This window comes from Branchiostoma lanceolatum, chromosome 3 (assembly GCF_035083965.1).
Source record: "Branchiostoma lanceolatum isolate klBraLanc5 chromosome 3, klBraLanc5.hap2, whole genome shotgun sequence".
In the NCBI taxonomy this organism is placed as follows: domain Eukaryota; kingdom Metazoa; phylum Chordata; class Leptocardii; order Amphioxiformes; family Branchiostomatidae; genus Branchiostoma; species Branchiostoma lanceolatum.
In genome coordinates this window covers 23,854,465-23,874,873 of record NC_089724.1, presented here as the reverse complement: position 1 = coordinate 23,874,873, position 20,409 = coordinate 23,854,465, and the positions used below count along the sequence as shown (strand labels likewise).

General features: G+C 38.8%; 1 protein-coding gene across 8 annotated transcripts in view; it reads left to right on the top strand.

Annotated features, from left to right (window-relative positions):
- LOC136431141 (metal transporter CNNM4-like) overlaps positions 1 to 18,604 on the top strand; it is a 46,166-nt gene extending 27,562 nt beyond the window's left edge. For 2 of the 8 annotated variants that reach the window (XM_066422402.1, XM_066422404.1), the window contains 2 exons: positions 5,414 to 5,494; positions 14,103 to 18,604. In XM_066422402.1, coding sequence (XP_066278499.1) covers positions 5,414 to 5,494; positions 14,103 to 14,674 — 653 coding nt within the window. In that variant the 3' untranslated portion in view covers positions 14,675 to 18,604. Of the gene's footprint in view, positions 1 to 3,563; positions 3,642 to 5,413; positions 5,495 to 6,591; positions 6,664 to 11,806; positions 11,861 to 12,408; positions 12,442 to 14,102 lie in introns of all 8 variants that reach the window. The other 6 variants (XM_066422403.1, XM_066422405.1, XM_066422399.1 and 3 more) reach the window with 5 other exon arrangements.
- Positions 18,605 to 20,409: the final 1,805 nt, after the last annotated feature.

Sequence of the window (20,409 nt, the reverse complement as noted above, 5' to 3'; positions counted from 1 at the left end):
TTATATCTATCAATGTTTTTAACTTGTTCCAGTAGTTTAAAGAAGAACAAAACCATTTTTCAGATAGCAAAATCTATGAAAAGTCACGAGGGATATGAACAATATTGTTGTTTACTGTATGATGAATGGGAATGCTTGTACATCGCAAAATGTCATCATTGATATTAGTAAGACAGCATTAGGTATCTACATGTACATTCCTACAAATACATTAATTTTGTATGTTCTTATCAAGATGGAGTTATTAGACTAAGTGCAGAATTATTGTCATCTTTTGTAACTGCTTTTTATTCCATACAGCTGCAGCTTTAATCGTAGAAAACAAGATTAAGTGCATATCAGGATGATGTTTATGCATTGATTTTAGCGAAGCTTTAGGAGCGAGCTTAATAGTATACTTTATGCCCAATTTGCAAGAATTCCCAGAATTCCACAGGAATTTCTGCAATCCGTCCGCACAAACCCTGGGGACGCCCGGGCACGCAGGTCGATGACAGATGACCTAATTAATTACGTGGTGTCCGATTTCGTACTGATGGGAGTGTGTCAGTATTCTAGCTTTGAAAAGGGTTTTCAACCAACCCCAGTTGATCTATTATCACAAAAACGTGCTGGACATCATGCCTTCCAGCAAAAAACCTATGTGGACACCAAAACTTGAGGATATCCAGGTATATATAGGAAAGGCAAAGTTTTTTAACAGAACGATAAAAAACTTGGTTACGGCTTGGGCAGTCTACACTGAACGCTTTACGTGGAGGGGTGCGGTGTCGAAAAAAAACAGTAGCTCCTGGAAAACATAACCTACAGGGATAGAATAACCAAAACGAATTTCTAAACTTCTGGCCTAGATTCTCACTCCACCTATCCAAAAATGGCAGAGAAAGACACTAGACCGAGAGTGTGCTCCAGTCTTTCGATATCTGCTTGGAACTCATCAAGTTACGGTGCCTAAGTTTCTATATCTGCTTTGCAGACGCATTTCTGATTTCTAAGTGAATTTTGAACAAATATTATGGCAGAACTTAGAGTGCCACGAAGGTACTTTCCTTACAATGAAGTAAGATCAACCCAGACACCTTCGCTATGGCAATAATTTTTAATTGCCACACTTATTTTTTTTCCTTTCAACTTACTGTATTTCACAAAATACAGATTACAAGTCATGTACAAGTCATACATGATGTGGTCAAGTTTGGGTCAGAGATCAAGCATATAATAAGTCAACCTCAAGATTAATATGACAACTGAAATTAATCCTCCTGAAGCAAATTTGAACTGTAATTTCTTACACAAAAAATTGATTTGACCAAATTGTCAAACTCCTGTCTTTGTCAAGGAATGAGCAATCCCCCACTTTTGTGACGTCACGTTACATGTATGTAGATAGAACACGTGACTCGGTGAGCAGTGGATCATCTTTGCTTCAGAATGGTTTCTACCAACACAGATGAACTTTCAAACTAATACTAATCCTCCTCATCTTAAAGTTAAAGGCAACCAAAGCAATATTAGGGCAAAAAAATGGAAATAAAAAATGCTGAAATTTTTATGTTAGTGACACTTACTAACATTGTTTAGTGCATTTGCGTGATAACTTCACACTTTTAGAATTTTAAAAACGGCGCAAAATTGTGCCGTATGATGATCCCCTTAGTTTCGCGAGCCTACAAAAACTCCGGCCACAATTTTCAGTGAGGTCTCACAATTATAATTCACAACAACGTCATATTTCATTTTCGCGGCTGACCGCGAAAATGAACTGAGACCCAATTCTACCATGGTACGATGCATGGTACGATGCATAGATAGATGGATCTTGATTCAACCCTTTCAACCTGCATCAATGTTTCTGAAGTATATTTGTAAACTTTACAGTGTGGTGTTGACATTTTAGATCATAGTTAGGTTATCGTTACATAACAAAATTCTCAACAAAAAAAACTATTTTGTGGTTAACAATAGCTTTATCTTATTGTATGCCCAAAATAATGTAATGAAACATGCTAATAATTGCAGTAATCGAGTAACGAGCAAATGTTCATAAATTATGTTAATGAAATGTTGCGAACTAGGTTTTTAACTTAAAAGTGTAGTACGTCCGTTACATGAGATCCATGGATCTTGGAAGGTAGTACATTACATCCATGTTTTTATACATGGCCATATTACATCTATACCAGAAAACTAAACAAGAAGAAACTAGTTTTGTCAAGAAAATTACAAAAAAATTACCATGCATAGAGGTTTTACCATTAGATACCTTTAAAGTAGTCTGCCAGAATGGCTTGTACCACTAGCTCATCGTGGAAGGTCGTGACGTGTGGACCCGTAGGTCCTCGGTTCGAATCCGTCAGGGCAACGTTTTTTTTTCTCTTTTTTTTTCCTTTTCAAAAATCCGTCTGATGTATACAACGTCTTTATATTATGATCTTAGATCCAAACCATGCCTCAATTTTTTTTATTGTTCATTATAACGGAAAACACCATTCAACGGATGCTTTTACGTATGGTTGATTGGTTGGTTGCTTGCTTGCTTGCTTGGTAAATGTACAACCATAATTTGGACCCGTGCCATGTCATTTATACCTCATGTATGTCATTTCTGCCTTCATTTTCCAAAGGTGTACTATACGTTATAATAAGAATTAAGGGCTAGGGTGATTGAGATTAAGGGTTATAATGACAGATTAAGGGAAAGGGCAACGGATTAGGGGCTGTGGTGATGGATTAATGGATATGATGACGGATCAAGTGCAAGGTTGACGGATTAAGAGCTATGTTGACAGATTAAGGGTTATATTGACGGATTAAAGGTCATGGTGATGGATTAAGGGTAAGGTGGACGCATTAAGTGAAAGGGTAACGAATTAGGGTCTCTGGTGATGGATTAAGATTTATGCTGTCGCATTAAAGTTTATAACCACGGATGTAGGGTAAAGGTGACGGATTAAGAGCTAAAGGGACGGATTAAGGGCTATGGTGACATATCATAGGCAATGCTGAGGGATTAAAGGCTTTCATGACGGATTAAGGGCAAGGGTGACGGATTAAGGGTTCTCCTGTGGGATTTAAGTTTATGTTAATGGATTAAGGGCTAGGGTGACGGATTAAGAATATCACATCCCTTTATAATATACTCCTCAACTAACCACGTGTAGATAATCATGTTCATTGAGCGAAAATGGCAGCTTTTTGCAGAAGCACTTGTTTTTGTATCATGGACGTTGCTATACATTGTGATAGTGTTGTTTGAACTATACAATGTATAGAAATGACTACATGTAAATAGATTGACTGTCAAATACCATTTTTCGGACCCTAATATTGCTTGGGTTTCCTTTAATGCTAGTTACATGTATGATTTCCCACATTGATACAAACTGCACTGCATGTTGCCTGACTATGACTCTTGCATGTTCTAACGGTGCACGGTTTTGGTTTATTTGGTTTATTTCGATACCCTTTAGTCGAATTGCGACTAATCTTCCAGGGTTCAACACAAAAAGTATACAAACACAGACATATATACAGTGTTTCTCCCCCCTCTCTGCATGCGTAAGGCCGACGAGCCTCCGCTATGTCCACGCTGTCGACCGCTTCTGCGTCCAGCTTTGCCTTCCCCATCCCACTTCCGAAACGTAAATATGTAAAGACTTTCTTTGACACCAGACTCTTCTTCATGTGTCACACCAACTTTCAACTTTCACTCTGTTATTGTGTTTGTGATACTGAGAATGTGTAAATGCTACATACATGCATGTTGATGGATTTATTATACTATGACTTTAATCATGTAATCTCACTGTATCTTTAATGTCATATTTTGTCTGACCCTTACATGTACCTCCTCACTCGTGACCTCCAAGAAAAGCGGCCTGCAGGCCAATTTGAGCTTCTCGTGAATAAACAAAAGTTCAAACAAACAAAGAAACATTTAGCTTTTCCAAAAATTAGGAATCAATGTGGTGCTAGAATTGCCAAAGATTTGAATAAAACATTTTAAGTAAGAATGGTGATAGTTGCATAAAATACAATCCATATGAATTATGACGGCATTCGATTTAATTAGATACATATACCATTGCTGTAGATGCCTCATCTTAAGTCTTTGATCGTTAAGTTTAGTCTTTATTTTCAGGAGCTACACTTTCTTTAGCATACCTTGTACATTCATGCAGGTGCAATGACTGCACTGTTACATGTGCCATATTTAACGTTCCATCAGTTTCTTTTGAATGTTATTTTTTCAGCTGACTGTTTTACATCCTTTAATGTCATTTGTTTATGAACCATGGATACTGTGGTTTCGTTTGTTTATGGTTTAATTCAATTATGTTTGGTGCTTATCATCTTAGTCTTTATATTGAAATAGTTACTAAGTAGGCTCAGCTAGTTAGTAGTTTATTTGTTTCTTTGTAGCCTTTTCTGTTCTTGTACTCCTCCTGAAGCTGTGACTGTTGTGTGTGTGTTCCCCAGTAGTCCACCGTAACCCCGGCAGCCCTGTGCCGTCTGTCTGGTCCACATTTCCTGCTCTGCCCGGTCAACCTCCTGCCCACTCCAGCAAGTTTCTTTTATAACAGCATCTTTTATATTTTATCTCTTTTAATCTGTACCAAAACTAAGTTTCTTCAGACCTTTGATCAGTTTCTCCCATGGCCTTTGAATACAATTGAAAGTAACTTACTTCAGATGTCATAATACTTAACCTAGATCATTACTTCTGAAGCAAAGATTAACAGTAATCTCCATACATGCAGGCTATATTTTGTAGGTTTGAAGGTCATGGGTGAAATGAAAGGTTAAAGGAATGTGATTTGGCCTGAGCTTCAATCTGTATTCTGTTTTCCGTGTTTCCTTGCTCTACTTTGCCCACCTCTGCATCATTCTTGTTGATACTGAGTTTGATCTTATACCATTATACACGTATACATGTATCTTTGATATGTAGCCCCCTCCCCCATTGTTCTTTCATTTCTTTATTTATTGTAATTTTCATAATTAGCTTGTTAATGTTCCGTAAAAATCCTTCATTGTGCACATGAAAAGTGTGAAGTTAACTGTGATGTTTTAGCCCTAACACAAAGGCATCGTGGGGAAAGGCAACGTGATTGATTTTGATAACTATTTTGCTTGTCCCTTCCTATCACTTGCACATTGTGCATTTTGTTGACAACAGTACATTGCTGATACCACACTGCTCACTTTGATTTTAAGAGACAGAAGTGACTGCTACTATTAATAGTATGTAATGCTTGTTAAAGATATTGTAGTATCTGTAATTGTTCATGTACATGTGTGGAAGCAGTCTGCAAGTACAGAATTTGCTACAACAAAAAATTATGAATGCTAACTGTAAACTGTCGGTGATTGTCTGTTGCTATCCTGTCTCTTCTGTTCTTTTTGCAAGCAGTCGTGGAGGCTGCACGCACGCACGACCGTCGGCAGAGCATAGGCGCTTGTTGTGCCAACAAGGGAGGTGGACAGGCGCCAGGTAGAAGAATTGAGATGTTGTGATCAGTGTGCTGTGTATTTGCATATTCATACCTCCTGTAATGTGGTCTGTACCATAGCATGTGCTATAATATGTCCTTTGGCGTGTGCTGTTCTTTGCGTTTTTTCACGTGTTCTGTCACGTTTGTCCAAGTCCAAGATCATCGCTTTGTGCAGTATACTGTAAAATGCATTCAAGTTTGCGGTGGTTTTATGTTTGCAGTTTTTTTGGTGACCTCTTTACCGTGAACTTTCAACCACCGCAAAAATGCTTCTTTTGTCTTCTGCTTGCCTACCCCATTATTTCAACCGCGAACTTAAAACCACCACGAACACTCTATTCTCTCCCTTTCACGAGATTCAATCACTGCAAACTTGAATGCATTTATTTTATTCATTCATTAAGTTTGTAACTGAGGACCTGTGTACAATGTTTATTGTACCTCAGAGAACTATTCCTTTGTCTCCATTGCACTCTCCAATTAGTATTGTAGTTGTCTCATGGATTACACAGATTATGCTTACCACAAACTGTAACCTGACTGTATTGTCTTCCAAGTATGTTTGCCGATAACATTGTTGTTAAAGTCCCAGAACAGAATTGACAGTCATAGTGGTGTCAGAGTGCCAGAATACTTTTTTTTTGCTCCATGTCCATGTTGATTTGATTATATCATATGGCTGACATCCTCTGGGAACCCCAAAACTGATGCGAGGGTGAAAAAAAAAGTTTTCATTATGAAATCTAAGTGGTCAGGAAGGTTGAACAAGTAACTTACATGTGTAACACAGTCACAGTGTATAACATACTGAACAATAGATTCTTCTTTTTTGTTTTTTCACATCTTCTTCTTTGACTTTGGAATTGACATGTACATTAGCATCTGTTTTCCAATATTTTTTTTGCAATATACCGCGTACTAGTATATTTACTCACGTTGCAATCGCTTTGTACGATTTACAGTATGGTCGATACCTTTTTTGGGGGGAATTGGACGGAAATTGATGCACGCTCGGATGTTATCTGTTAATCGAATCAACATGGCCTTAATGATGTTTACAGTCTTGAGACATTCAACCTGAATGTTGTTATTCCAGAGGAAGAACCTCTCCTGAAGCAAGCTCTGACACCAACTCTGGTGTCTAAGTTTGGCTTTGCCAGTAAGAATGGTCCGTTATTTCATATTTTTGGATTCTGACATTCTTGTCAATCCTTCTGAGTTTTACCCAAAAAATCCCCTTTGTGTATGTGAGTGACTGTGTGTATCTTTTTTTCCTCTGTTTGTGGTTTAGTGTGGCTGTCGCATGCTTCATGTTCTTTGTGGCAACAACTTTGTATCAAATATTGGTAGTGGTGAACAATGGAAATATGCTGCTTATTATATCGGATATTGTTGGTGAATTAAGAACAAGCTACATTTTTTGTAAATGTAACTTACTTATGTATGTATCATTTATGAAAAGAATATTTTATACATTATGTTTTCACCAAAGAATGGCTAAAAGCCCTACCAAACACAATGACATAGTTACATTGTACAGCTTTGACTGATACATGCAACACCAGTCAGTTTACATTGGGTAATACAGTAGCTAATTGGAATCTCCAGAGAAATTGATGTTCTACCATTAAGTTTCACATCAGTGTGTAGCTCTTAGTGTAACAAGTACAGTGATGTAAAAATTATTATTCTGCAATGTTCATAACTGTAGATATCATTAATAAAAAATGTCAGCAGACTGCAGGCTATTTGGTTAGCCCGCTGAAATGAAAAGCTAGCCCGGAGATGTGAAATCACAGAACTCGGGTCTAAAATTGTTAGACCGCGGCTCTAAATTTCTAGACCGCGGGGCAGAACTGTCCAAAAGCAGGTAGACCGCGGGGAAAACTTCAGACTGCGGGGATAACTTGAATGAAAAGCTGTGTCAGAAAGGTGTGAGAGGCGGGGCAGAGAGGTGGGAAAGAGGCGTGAATTGACAGTCTTACAGGAAATACTCCCAACTTTAGTCCGCAGGGCTTCAAAATTAGACCGCGGTCCTGCATCTCACACTTGAGGTCCAAATCAGTTGATGTGAAAAATGCTCATTAAAGTTCATATGATAACAGGTACAACTTATATGTACATTTTCGAAAGAGCAACAGATGCTAACAACCCTGACCAATTCATCTGCTTGGAGATCAATGCGGGGACCTGAGATCGTTTCCCTCCTATATACTAGAGATCAACTGGGATTTAAAATTTGATAATTCAAAATGTGCAAAGAGAAAAATTACAGCTGTGTTGCGTGTTGGTCAGACAGTATATTGACCATGCAATTGTCCTAGGTAGGTGTTGCACCTACCAGCAGCCTGTTTTCACACATTGGTGGTGTATTTTACATTTATTCATTTATAGTTGGTCTTTTGTGTGCAACTGATTTCCAAAACCTCTGGCTCCCAGTTGGTAATAGGTGAGGGCAAGTACAAGATAAGTTCATCCAGTATAAAGGCACACGGTTGCCATTTGACTGCAGTAGATTCATACATTATGAGTTGAAATGTGATTGAATGCCACAAGTTTTTTGGTTACAGAGCATATCTAAGTTTTGCCTCAAATCCCTTTCATATGGGACTGGCAATGAGATGTATTTTGGATCTTCTTGCTTTCATACCGATCAAATCATGTCCTTTATTAGCCAAAACACAATCTCAAAACAACTGAATAAATTTTAAAATCATCAGACGTTTGAAGCTTTCAGACCTTATCCAAGGTCCTTTGTCCTTTAAACCTAATTATTTTATGCTTTTCTTATGCAGGTTCAAACCTCATGTTTTGAGCCATGTTGGTGACATACTTATCATTTTTGGTTTACATTCTACTTCAATGTGTTACATAGCTGAGGAGAGATGCCTTTAGGTCACTTTTGTTGTGCGGGAACTAGAACAAGTATACTGGCTTAGCACATCTAATTCTATAGATTTTTCCATTGGACATATGAAGTTATGAGATTCAGAATTAAATCTCAGAATTTTATCCACTTGTAGAGTTTGAATTGTCTTTACCTGAATGTCTAACCTTCATAAACGACATATGATAAGTTGTTACAAGCATATGAATCGAAACATCAGGCTAGCTAGATCTAGAGTTTGTTCTAGCCTCGTTGGTTCTAGGTAATATTTTGGTTCCAAATCCTACAATATTGACCTTAGGCAGTTAGGGGGAGAGCTCATATATATCCTTGTTCAGGAAATTCAAGTAATTATTCGCTTCTTTGTTATGCGGCTTCAAACTAGCTCAGCTATTGTCCTGGACAATCAGTGATGCTGTCAAATTATCAAGTTGATTCAGAAGTAATTATCACACAGGGAGTCTACTGTGTGTGTCAAGGGGGCCTTCTTACCAAGAGATCTTGAGGCCTTGCCTTGGGTCATGGGATGGGAGCCTGGAAATACTGGCTGATCAGAATACAGAAATAACAATCTTCTACCCCACAACTGCTTGATTGAAGATCATGTTAGCCTTGGCCCTCAGGTCTTGGTATTACAGTATAAGTCAGTGTGTATTTAAAGCAAGGAGGTCTAAACCTCCTTGGTGTAAGCAAGGACATTATATATTGTCCTTGGCGTAAGCTGAGGTATGATATTAAAGTACAGAAACCTGAAAATTCACTTCTGGGATAGATAATGTATTCAAATGGGTAAAACAGATGTTGGGTAAACCTAGTAGGTTGTATTCAACTTCAGATGAATCCAGGCAACATTTCTCTGAGAACTAAAAAAAATTCTTTGAAAACAATGTAAGACAAATTAAAGATCGATTTGTCTGCCCTACCCCCAACCAAATTAGTTCAAGTGCATCCCATTTCATCCCTACAGCTCACTAGTGTCTGAACAAGATGATTTTAAACCTCCTTGGTCTGAAGGACTATTTTATTTTCGTGCCTTAGATTGGTGATCTCGGAACCAGAAATGTACTTTGCATAATACTGGCAAGCCAGCCAACCTCTCACTTCACAAAGCTGGCTTATGGCATGCCTGTGTTGTTATTTGTCTATACCCAATTGTTCTTTAGTTGAAGTAAGGGCATTGTTTAGAATAATGTCCTTGGGTGAAGATGGCATTTGCTTTTCTTGTGAAGCCATTTATGTCAATTGTCTGTTGTCTCGACCAAGGAGGCTATAGAGTTTGTTAGCCTAGACCCTATGTTTACAGCAAGACTACCAGGTCAGACCAACCAGTGGCACTTGGCTCCATTTATTGGGAGATTTTTTAGTGGTTAATTTGTGAACGTGACATTTATCATTTTTTTCATTTTTTTAATTTTATCTTTTTTAATCATTGAAATTTTTTTTTTTAAATCATTTTATGTATCATTCTTTAAAACTATAATTTATTGTGAGATTTTGTAGTTGTTAATTTGTGAACATGAACGCTCCAAGCCAGATTCAAATAGCCTCAAGCCAGCTTGTTCCAAGCTGCCTCTTGAGTTGAGGTGATCTTATATACACTAAGACAGTTCATCATTCTTTGGTGTGATTGTGACGGGGTTTGTTTAAGCCTTTACTGACTCCTCAGGCCATATTGGGTTTTTTTCATCCCCTAAAGTTTGTTTGACCAAATTTTAAACCAGGTTTTGTAAACCTCCTTGGTTTGACATACATGAACTATATACCCAGGGTCAATCTCCATACAGATCAGCTCCCTTCCAGCAAAGATAATATATTTCTATACAGAAGTAATGATGTACTTGCACCTTGCTTCCCCATTACGACCTGTTAGCACACATTCCCTCAAGGGAAATGTTAAAAATCGTAGACACAGCTCCTAGCCTCCCGACCAAAACCTCTGCTTTTTCTATACCTACTTGATCCATGGTAGCCGAGAAATTCTATCTTTCCATGTACCAATTGTCTTTTGGCTCTATGCAAATCAGTGTAATTCACACCATATTCACAGCCAATACAGACATCCCTGAAAGAACAATAAATTCTCACGCATCCCCCCTGTGCTTGATTTAACTTCCTAAGAATTCCTTCCTTCCTAGAGCACTGGCATTTACTAGTACTTTAAATAATGTCTGGAGATGTTTTCTTAGGTGTTCAGTGCTCCCATCAAACTTAGATGTATGTCGCCTTTAGTTAATGATGGACAGCTAAGCTGAAATGTCAATCTAAAAAAAAAGAAAAATCAGTATTTTTAGCTTTCACAGGACCTCTGCTTTTACCAAGGAGGTTTTATATAGAACCTCCTTGCTTTTACTTAGTTACATCCTACCCAAGAGGTATTTTACTTCCCCTCTTTCTTGCAACAAGGAAGGCACATTTAGTGCTTTTCCACCTGTGTGAATTTGTTTCAGTATCAAATCAATTTGTTACATACATTGCAAGTTTGATTAACACATTTGTCAACAGTTAACTTATCAAACATTCTAAGACATATTTTTCCACAGCTGACAATAGTCATGCCTGGCCATGGCTGCAGGTACAAGATTCAAGTCAGACTCTGCCAAATAAAGCAGTTGGCTATATTCTATAAGAGATGGTGTGATTTTTCCTACTTTCCAAAGCCTAAAATCCCACATGATTCTTGTTTACCTATCAATGTAGGTCTTCAACATTAATAGCTGGATAATATGCTCTTTCTGAAATCAGTCCTCTCAATGTTTTGTCAAAGAAAAACCTCCTTGGCCCAAGGTAGTATAATCTCAGTTTTCTGTAGAGCAAAAAATAATGCACAACTATTGGAAAGTGGCTCAGCTGTGTTCAGTTCTGAGGACTTAACTATCAGCCCGTTCTACGTTTATTTTAGTATGTGGGGTTCTGTTCAGGACCGCGGCCTATCCCCCTTGCTTAGACTTTTCATAGAATTTATCATGTATGTGCTAATTACACAGGCTGGCCAGGTGTGATTTCTGATTAATTCAGTCACTTTCATGGTGTTGTATGAAATGCAGTCTACATGCAGGCTGGTCTGTCAGCCCCGCGGTCTAACTCATCAAGTCTGGGGGGAAACTTCATAAGCCTGGGGAAACTCTTTCTACACTGCGGTCTAAGCAATTTTGAACTTCAAATATATCGATAAGTTTATACACTATGGCAATAAAAAAACAACCTAATAATTAAGACAACATAATCTTTGAAATGGTATGTAAAAGTTTCCTGTACATCCAGGGAAAAAAAAGTTGAAAACTAGGGATTTCAGTCAGGGAGGTTCTAGCTGATTTCGAATCCGGAAACTGTTCTTCCCAATTTAAACTGACTGGTGTTATGCCATGATTCAGTATCATCACAACAACATGTGATCTTGCTCTGATCATCTCTGGTCAACTTTCAGGGAAACAAGAAGACAATCCAAGGAGAGCATTTAGTTTTGCAAGGAAGACTCTTGGTTCTTATTTTCTTTCTCTTCTCTCTTGCCTGCTCTAAGTGCGTGCGTGTGTGCTTGTCTCTTTGTTTCTTTGGTGCACGAACATTAGACAGTCTGATGACCAACTCATTGTACAATGTACTTGCAAAATCATAGACTAAGTGTTACTAGAAGTCAAAGACGTTTGTGTTGCACATTATGAGTTGAGAACTTTCAAGTTCAAATGCGTGTTAGTTTAAAAACTGAAGTTACGGTCTGTGTTTTAGTGAATCTGGTGTCACGTGTACATAGCATGTGTTTCATCAGCCAGTATTGGTGGCCTTTTTTTATGAAAAAAAAAAGAATAGGAATCTTGTTAAAGATACTAGAAATGATGCCACTAATCAACAGTTAAATTAATATTTGGCTTGATATGCATGTTCAGAAACCGTTTTGGTGACACCTCGGGGTCTAGCCTGATAGTATATCATTTTGTTGGAAAAACGGAATGCCAGTAATGTTGGTTGTTGTTTATCTTTTCCTCCCCGCCACTGTCATGAACTTGACTCCCTATTTTCCTCCTCTTTCAGACAAGGACAAGAAAGCACAGAAAGGCCTGAGGAGTTTGTGCTCTCTCTATTTTTCTGAATCACAGCACTTTGAGTACTAACAGTGTTGAACTCTGGTTTTCTTTGTTAACACAGCCTGCATTTTTCAGCATTTGGAGTGCTGTGTGCTTGAATAGCATCACATGTATCACATACAAGTGTGTATCCAAGGCTCAAGACAGCTTGGAATTTTTTCCATTGATGGAAAAATCATAAAAGTCTTCTTTCCATCATCCTGGACGAATTTCCGTCATTGTTCAATTTCTAAGTCGTTGTTTATTCAAATTTAGATATTTCTATATCTTTACCCTACTACGATTTTGTCCATCAAGGTTGTCGAAATGGTCTAAAAATGTTTCCGTCATACCCTGTGAAATTCTGTCAAATGATGGAATAACCGGTGCTGGCTAGAGCCTTGTATGTACCTGAGTGATGTGTATTTCACTGAATGCAGACTACAACATGTGCATGTTATATACCTATGCTAGTTGTAAAAGCTCCCCCTGACTGTTCTCTGTGTGATTGCATGCTGCGTTTAGAGGGACAGAGTGGACGCCATTTCAGTGTGGTGTACTGCCCTAACTGTTCCGCTGCTATAAATAAGGGCCAAACTAACCAAGGTACACTGGAAACCGCTTCTGAATCCATGTATCTGTGTTTCTAGAATATATCCTAACCACCAGATGAGTGTATCCTTGTACAATGTAATGTTTGTAGTGTCATGTAGCATGCAGGAAGAATGCCAGTATGCCTGTAGTTGAGAAACATTGTGTTCTCAAGTAAAAATACATTTTTTGGCAATGCCTCTGGGGTGAAGGCATTGCACATACTAGTAGTAGTATTGTACATATGCCATATGTCAACAATGTTTGGCTCTGTGCACCTGAATTTAGAGCACTATACATGTACATGTAGGGGAGGGGCTAACATCACTTTTGTTGAATATTGCCTCCAAATAAGAGGACTACTGGCTACTTGAAAAATCATCGTGCTTCACCTCAATTTGAGAATGGCAAAAGAAGGAAAATAGACCGTAATTAGTGTACAGTTACAATGTATGTGCCTAAAATCACCTATTGCAGGATACTAAGGTTCAAAAGTTTTTATCAGTCCTTTCTCCTGATCACTACTAGATTAACTGCATATTGAACTGCTTGTACAAGCTTACATAATGTATAATTGAATGTCATACTTTTGTAAACTGGTTGTTCATGTAGGTAAATGTAAAATTTCTGTCAGCATTGTGGGTACAAGTCCTTAATAAAGCTGGAACATTGATTTTCAGAAAAGGGGATAGCAATAAAGCATACTACATGTAGTACTGTGACTTCCTAAAATGTTAGATGACTGACATGGCTGAATATCTTCACCCTATTTGTATACACGTCTTGGAATAGAGCTTGTTGGACAGAGAGCCATCTTGCCGCCATGTACAGTCAAACCTGCCTGAGAAGACCACTCACGAGACTGATAGAATCTGGTCCATATGGACAGGTGGTCGCAATAGACCGGATTCTTAATGCTCCTGTCAATGGGAAAAATTATCTTAGGGACCACCAAAAAGTGGTCACATTGGCCAGGTGATCCTTATATAGAGGTGGTCACTTGTACAGATTTGACTGTACTTTCTGAAAAGTCTGCCCGCATCTGAAACCATGTGTTTTTTCTCTCCTCAGGTATAGTGAACCAGCCCCAGATTGGCATCTCCAGTAGCCAGAGCCTGGTGTACGTCCCTGACTACTCCGTGCGCGCCGTCACCGACGTCCAGTACATCCGTATCCGCCGCGCCCACTACATGGCGGCGCGCCAGGCCACGCTCCTGGAGCGACAGCCGCGCACGCCCGCGGGGAGCGAGTCCGAAGACATCTTCGGGAAGGAGTGGGAGAAAGCCAACAAGCAGCACGGCAGCCACAAGAGCAGCCTCCACAGCCTGCACAAGGGGAGCAACCCCAGCCTTTCTCCGGAGAACCACGTGTTCCTCACTCCGGGGAGTCACCCCAGCTTGTCGCCAGGCGCGCAGCCGCCGATACTCCCCTCGGCCCTCCAGCGCGGCAGTGGACGTTCCGAAAAGAACCTCACGGCCGAGAATGTACCGCTCCTGACTAGAGACTCTCCAAACTCCTCGGCTAACGGTTCGCGGGCGGACTTGGACGTAGAGAGCGGACGGACTCCGAACGGGGAGGTCTCCCCCGGTGCCGCCGACGCGGCGGATAGTTCTGTTGACATGTCCAAGGAGACGACTTGCTGACATCAGGAGACACTTCCAGTTCAACCCACCCCTGTAATCTCCAGCGTTGTGTTATAATACACACTGTCACAAAAAGTCTAGGTTAGTTAGTCTATACCAATGTTTCAAATACACGTAACAAGTTCTTTAGTCAAGTAAACAAGAACAGAAACGGTTGACTTAGTGTCAACGTGAGATGAAGACATTGCATGCAAAATATACTTTTGATAACTTGCTTGATACATTGCAGGCAAGGGATTTAGGAAAGTGCTTGACAATTTACACTACCAATAGTGTTAGACTGGGCCTCGACCTGAAGCAAAGGCAACAGGTTAGATGCGCTCCATACAACAGTCAGTAGTGTATATCTCCTCGGCTTGACTACCATTGAAACAGTGACGAGGCTGGAGTTTCACAATTTTATGACAGGACTGGTGACCCATCCATTGATGCGTAAATAGTTATCAGATTAAAAACTACATGTAGTTAAGAATCTACCAACTGGAATCTGGTGTCACCTATAGAGGATAGAATAAAGGAAACCAAACCGGAGACGAAAAGACAGTCAATAGACTTTCCCAGAACGACCGTCTGTGCTTGTATAGTTTGATCAAGTCACTGTTAGTCATAGGATATTAAGAGAGCTTGTACACAAGCAGATTCTTCACCTTGTATTGGTAGTCCTGCTACCTTGCTCGGGACAATAATCACAGGAACGGCATGAAAAGTAGCTTCAGTGATTATTTTCCATGAGTGAATTGGTGATTAGTTTTTCTTCTTATATCCTGTTACGGTGCGGTCACATTCGTCGTACGATTTTGATCCCGTAGAATTTCCAAGCAGGCGGTGACAGAACCAACCTCCGACAAGGATCTGAGACAGCCTTTTCTGTAACAAGACAGCAGAAACTTGCAGGACATACATGTACGCACGACTATCTAAAAAATGTGATCGCACGACGATCGTACAATGTGTGTGATCGGGCCGTTAGCACCACTGTTCTCTGTTAAAGAGAGGTTGACAAACGTGTACATGGTGGTGTCAGGATTGCCTAGTCTTACCACACGGTGTTTAGCCAGTTGATAACCATGTACATGTACAACTTCATGTGTATCCCCCTGGCCATTTGGAACTTATTATCCTCATGTATAATTATTCACTTTCAGATTCATGTGAGATCCCGTTATTGTCGTTATGCAGGAATGTTGTTCATTTTATGGTTATGCGACACTTGCCTAATCAGAGAGTTGACCTGCGGTGTAACCATAGAATGAATGACTCTGTGTCACAACAAGGGAGTAGTTCAAGAAGGTTGTTCATTTGGAAGGGTGGTGCACATATGTTGATCCTGTCTTGTAACAGTAAATAGGAATACCAATATTCGTAAAGAGTTTCGTCGGGTTGGTAAATCAATTCAACATACAACATGTGTAGCTTTCTTAGGCACGCAACCTTTTCTTTCTCTACCGAATTTTGGACAGCTGTTTTGCTGCCTTCGTCACAGCTAAGTGATCTTTTTCTTGTCGTATTGTGACATAATAATCAATACAAGGATACATTCTCAAACGTGACTACTTCTTGCTGCTTTGCTTCTTGTTGTTGTCACAATACGACAAGGAGAAATATCACTTGCCCTGACAAAGACGACAGAGCATCTGCCAAAACGTCAGTAGGAAAATAAGACAAGTTTGTGTAAATAAAAACTGATTATACCTAAAGAAAACTGTTGAAACAAAAAAACAACGTTTCTTTGTTCATGAAATGAGAGATGAGTCAATGTGTGCAATAAAGACTTAGGACGAGAATGCAGCAATTGTAAGAGATGATAATAGAGTTATTTAGTTTTGTATAAAAAAATCTTATGAACCCACTGGTATTCGTACTAGTACCTATGTGAGTGTAGAGATTTAAAAGGCTGTATGTACAGTGCGTACCTGTAGGTTACAGTGTCCAAGTATGGTACTGTGGATATGAATAAGAGATTTACGTACAAAAGTGTTGAAAATAGTACATGGTTAAACATGTATGCATCTTTAATTTCTTCTTTTTAAATGTTGTTTTTGTTTGAGAGAACAATTCAGCTTTGTAATTTTGAAAAAGATACATGCTTTCATATGTAGAATGCTGAGTTGCAGCTTTTGCATTGCTGTAAGAATTGTGTAAAGTTTGTTTAATCACAGAAAAGATCCATCAAGGATATCTCGTGTTTCCAAATGCATAGCTACTTGACAGTGAAAGGATGTGTGAAACCTCATTGAAAATGTTAGGAATTTAGGTATTTTTTCATTTGTGTATATTAGTGCAAGAATGTGCTTGTATTTGGCCACAAAGTCATGGCTGACTGACCCATAGCGGCAAAAAGAAATTTACCATGGTTTGAAAAAAAGGTTTGGGCAAAGATGTCATACTTCACTGTTTGGTTCAGTTGATCTAAAGGCTGTGCTTGCAATGAGTTGTACTGTGATTGGTGCAGTACAAGTGATGCAACATATTTAGTCAGTTGCTACTGGCCAATCAGAAGGCTGTGCTTGGAATGAGTTGTATTGACTTAATTGAGATTGGATTGGGCACTAGTGCAACCTGATTGGTTAGTTGCTACTGCCCAATCAGAAAACTGCACTCACTCGAAATGAGTTGTAAGAAAATTTTGATAGAGAACTGAGAAAAAAGTGCCTGAACTATAGGCTATGCTTGAAAAAGATGTTGATCAAGTTGGAAGAAGCCTATGTTAAGATTGCAGAAAGTTGTATCTAAGACTTAATTATACATTTCACTGAAAATATAATGAGACATTACTCATATTGTACCATTCATCATGAAGCTTGTCAGAATAGGGAAAAAATATTGTGTTTTCAGTTACCTGACACAAGCCTTTCTATGGGGTGTTTTGATGCTATAAGAGAAGCCTTGTGCACTTGTCAGCGTGAAGCCAAAGGTGAGAGGGTTGCAGGTATAGAGGGAAGAATGTATTTGATGCACCCCATCCCAACATGGTTAACCTTGACAAGTGTATTTGGTACTGTTCTATTTTCCACTGTTAGACTTTCCAATGTTTGTCACAGAATAAGGAGCAATGATACATGGAGATGTTGAAAGAGTAGGTTCTGAAGTCCATATTGGTGGAGAAATATTTTGATGCACCTTAAGAACGTAATAAGAACATAAAACAGGAGAGATCTGACAGAGACATTGTGCACTAAATGATTGTGTGCTTAATGCCAAACACTTCTCATGTATTTGCAGACTGCTGAAGTCAAATACAGTTAAACAGCCTTGTATTTCAAACATGCGTCAGAGTTTACAAGGAATTTGGTTATTGTGTTTCCCACATGCGGTATATGTATACATCTAGGGTGTTCAAATTTTGTACAATGTACAGTCAACGCACATACATGTAATACATGTATACATGGAAAAGAACTTTACATTCTTGTTGTAACAGTATTGAGACTAGTTCCAACACTTTGTTGACCTGGTTAACGTTATATATACGTTTGATATACATGTCAAACATTTTTAGTTGCTTCTGACTTGCATTCTGGTTATGTTCTGCTAATGGCAGAATATGTACTGAAGTTAAATATTAGGCGTGGCTCTGAAATTGTATGATATTATAAGAGCCAACATTTGTTTGTGCAGCGTTTGTTTTTGTCACTACAAAAATAGTTGCAGTACGATACTGATATTTCATACAAATTGGAAGCTGAAATTTTCTTATTTATATCAGTCTGCTGATTTGACATATTTGATAAGACTCTGTCACAGATGATTGTATATCTTTGATGTTATGCCAAAAATACTTGTTTTAATTTTGTATACTGTTATGATGTTTTGTTGTGATTTTTGATACGTTGTTGTGATTTCTGGATGGAAGATCAGAGTTGCTTTCATATTGTACCCATACATGTCTGCTGTTGCAGGAATTTAAAGTTGGTTTATATACCAAAGTTATCATGTTATGATGCTGAACTTATTAATTTGTTTATTTCATCTTCAAAACATCTTGGTAGCCCCTACAACAAGATTTCCAAGAGGGCCCTGAGAACATTCTGTAGGACAAATGGTACATTGTACTTAAATTACATAAAATAATTTGACAGTATATACAGAAAATGATAATAAAATCATAGTAAGGAACAAGTAGTACAACATGTATACACATAACTAATCAAAATTAATCATACAAAACCATATCATCAAATCAAAGTTGTGATTCAAAATCAAGTGGAGTAACCGTTCCTGAGTCATACTACACGTACATGTGCATGTATATCATAAGAGGCCAGAGGTCTGTTTCTCATGGCTTTAGTTGTTTGAGTCTGGAATTTAATGTTAAAGAAATAAGGATAATTCTACTTTGCTAGGTGGCCAAAAATCGCCATGTTTCTTCCCGACCTCGATAGCTACCTACATACCCATATCCATACAAATCCATCAAAGGGACCTTCAGTTCTGGGTGCAAACACAACCCAAAACAGTACCCCCATCGGAGGGGAACCTCCTTTCCGGAGGTAATAAACAGATGAGAAAATGAACATGAAGGAAATAGGTAAAGACTTTTATCAAACAAATGGTATGTGTTGTCTGGGGCTCAGATTTGGCCACCCATCCCTATAGCCTATAGCTAGGTCCTGTCTCTGGGACTAATACATGTAACTTACCTTAAGCTTCAGAGTCAGCCAGTAACAGTAAGGAAACTTCCTGCCCTTGCTATTAACCACCACAGAAGAAGAAGAAGAATTGTGTACGTGGGATATTTCCCCAAATGCTCTCGACAAGGATTACACGAAAGTAATATCAGGCAGAACTCAAGATAACCATTACATTATATACATTATTACCATTATAAGTTAAATGTCAGAATCAACAGGTTGATTTATGACTTGTACGTAGGTTCATTCGTGTTTTTTTAATGTAACGTTGGGTAGCATAAATTCGCCATTTTTCCGATAATGGTTGACTGAAATCAATCTAGCAGAACAATAAACCATCCTTTTTTTCAGTATCATGTACTATCTTTGCACTAATCATATATATGGTAGATTTTGTCTCTAGTCGTGCTGACACCATAATATTTCAACTTGAAACTACCGTCCGCCGCACGCACAATGACGGTGTTGTCGGACAGGTGTGAACATTATTTCGGGAGAGAAGATTCGTCTTGAATATCTTACCGCTAATTACATTTTATACAGCAGCTATTCGTTCCATCCTTGGCTTGAGGAGAGTGCTATGGATATAGACGTGTCCAAGTGAAAAAAATACACGAAAAAACGGCCGTACCGCACACATCAGGCCTTCGGTAAAATCCCGTTTGTTGAGTCGGTAGAACGTAACTCAAAGTCGATCCCCACCGTCATGGCAACGTGTACATTATTCATGGGAAGTTAGCTGGATGCCGTAGCAATGGTTATACTACTATGTCCATGTATTCCTTGTTGTGTTAGGAGCAAACTTTGAGGAAAAAATCGTCTTCAGTCCACTATCACACGCAACATTTAGACAAAAAAGTGTTCCTCACAAACCTTTGTCGTCTGCTAAACGACAGGATTCTGGGTAATAATATGGCGGCGGGAAAATACACATGCCGTAGGTTGTAGCAACAAAGAGGAGTTTTGATGATTGATCACACTTAGAATCCAGTTGCAGGTTAGCTGTTAAAAAAGGAACTGATTTTGTTAAGAAAATGGACAAAAAGGTTACCAAACTAGAATGGCAACATTTTCGGGAAAATGCAGGATATTCCCCTCCCATTA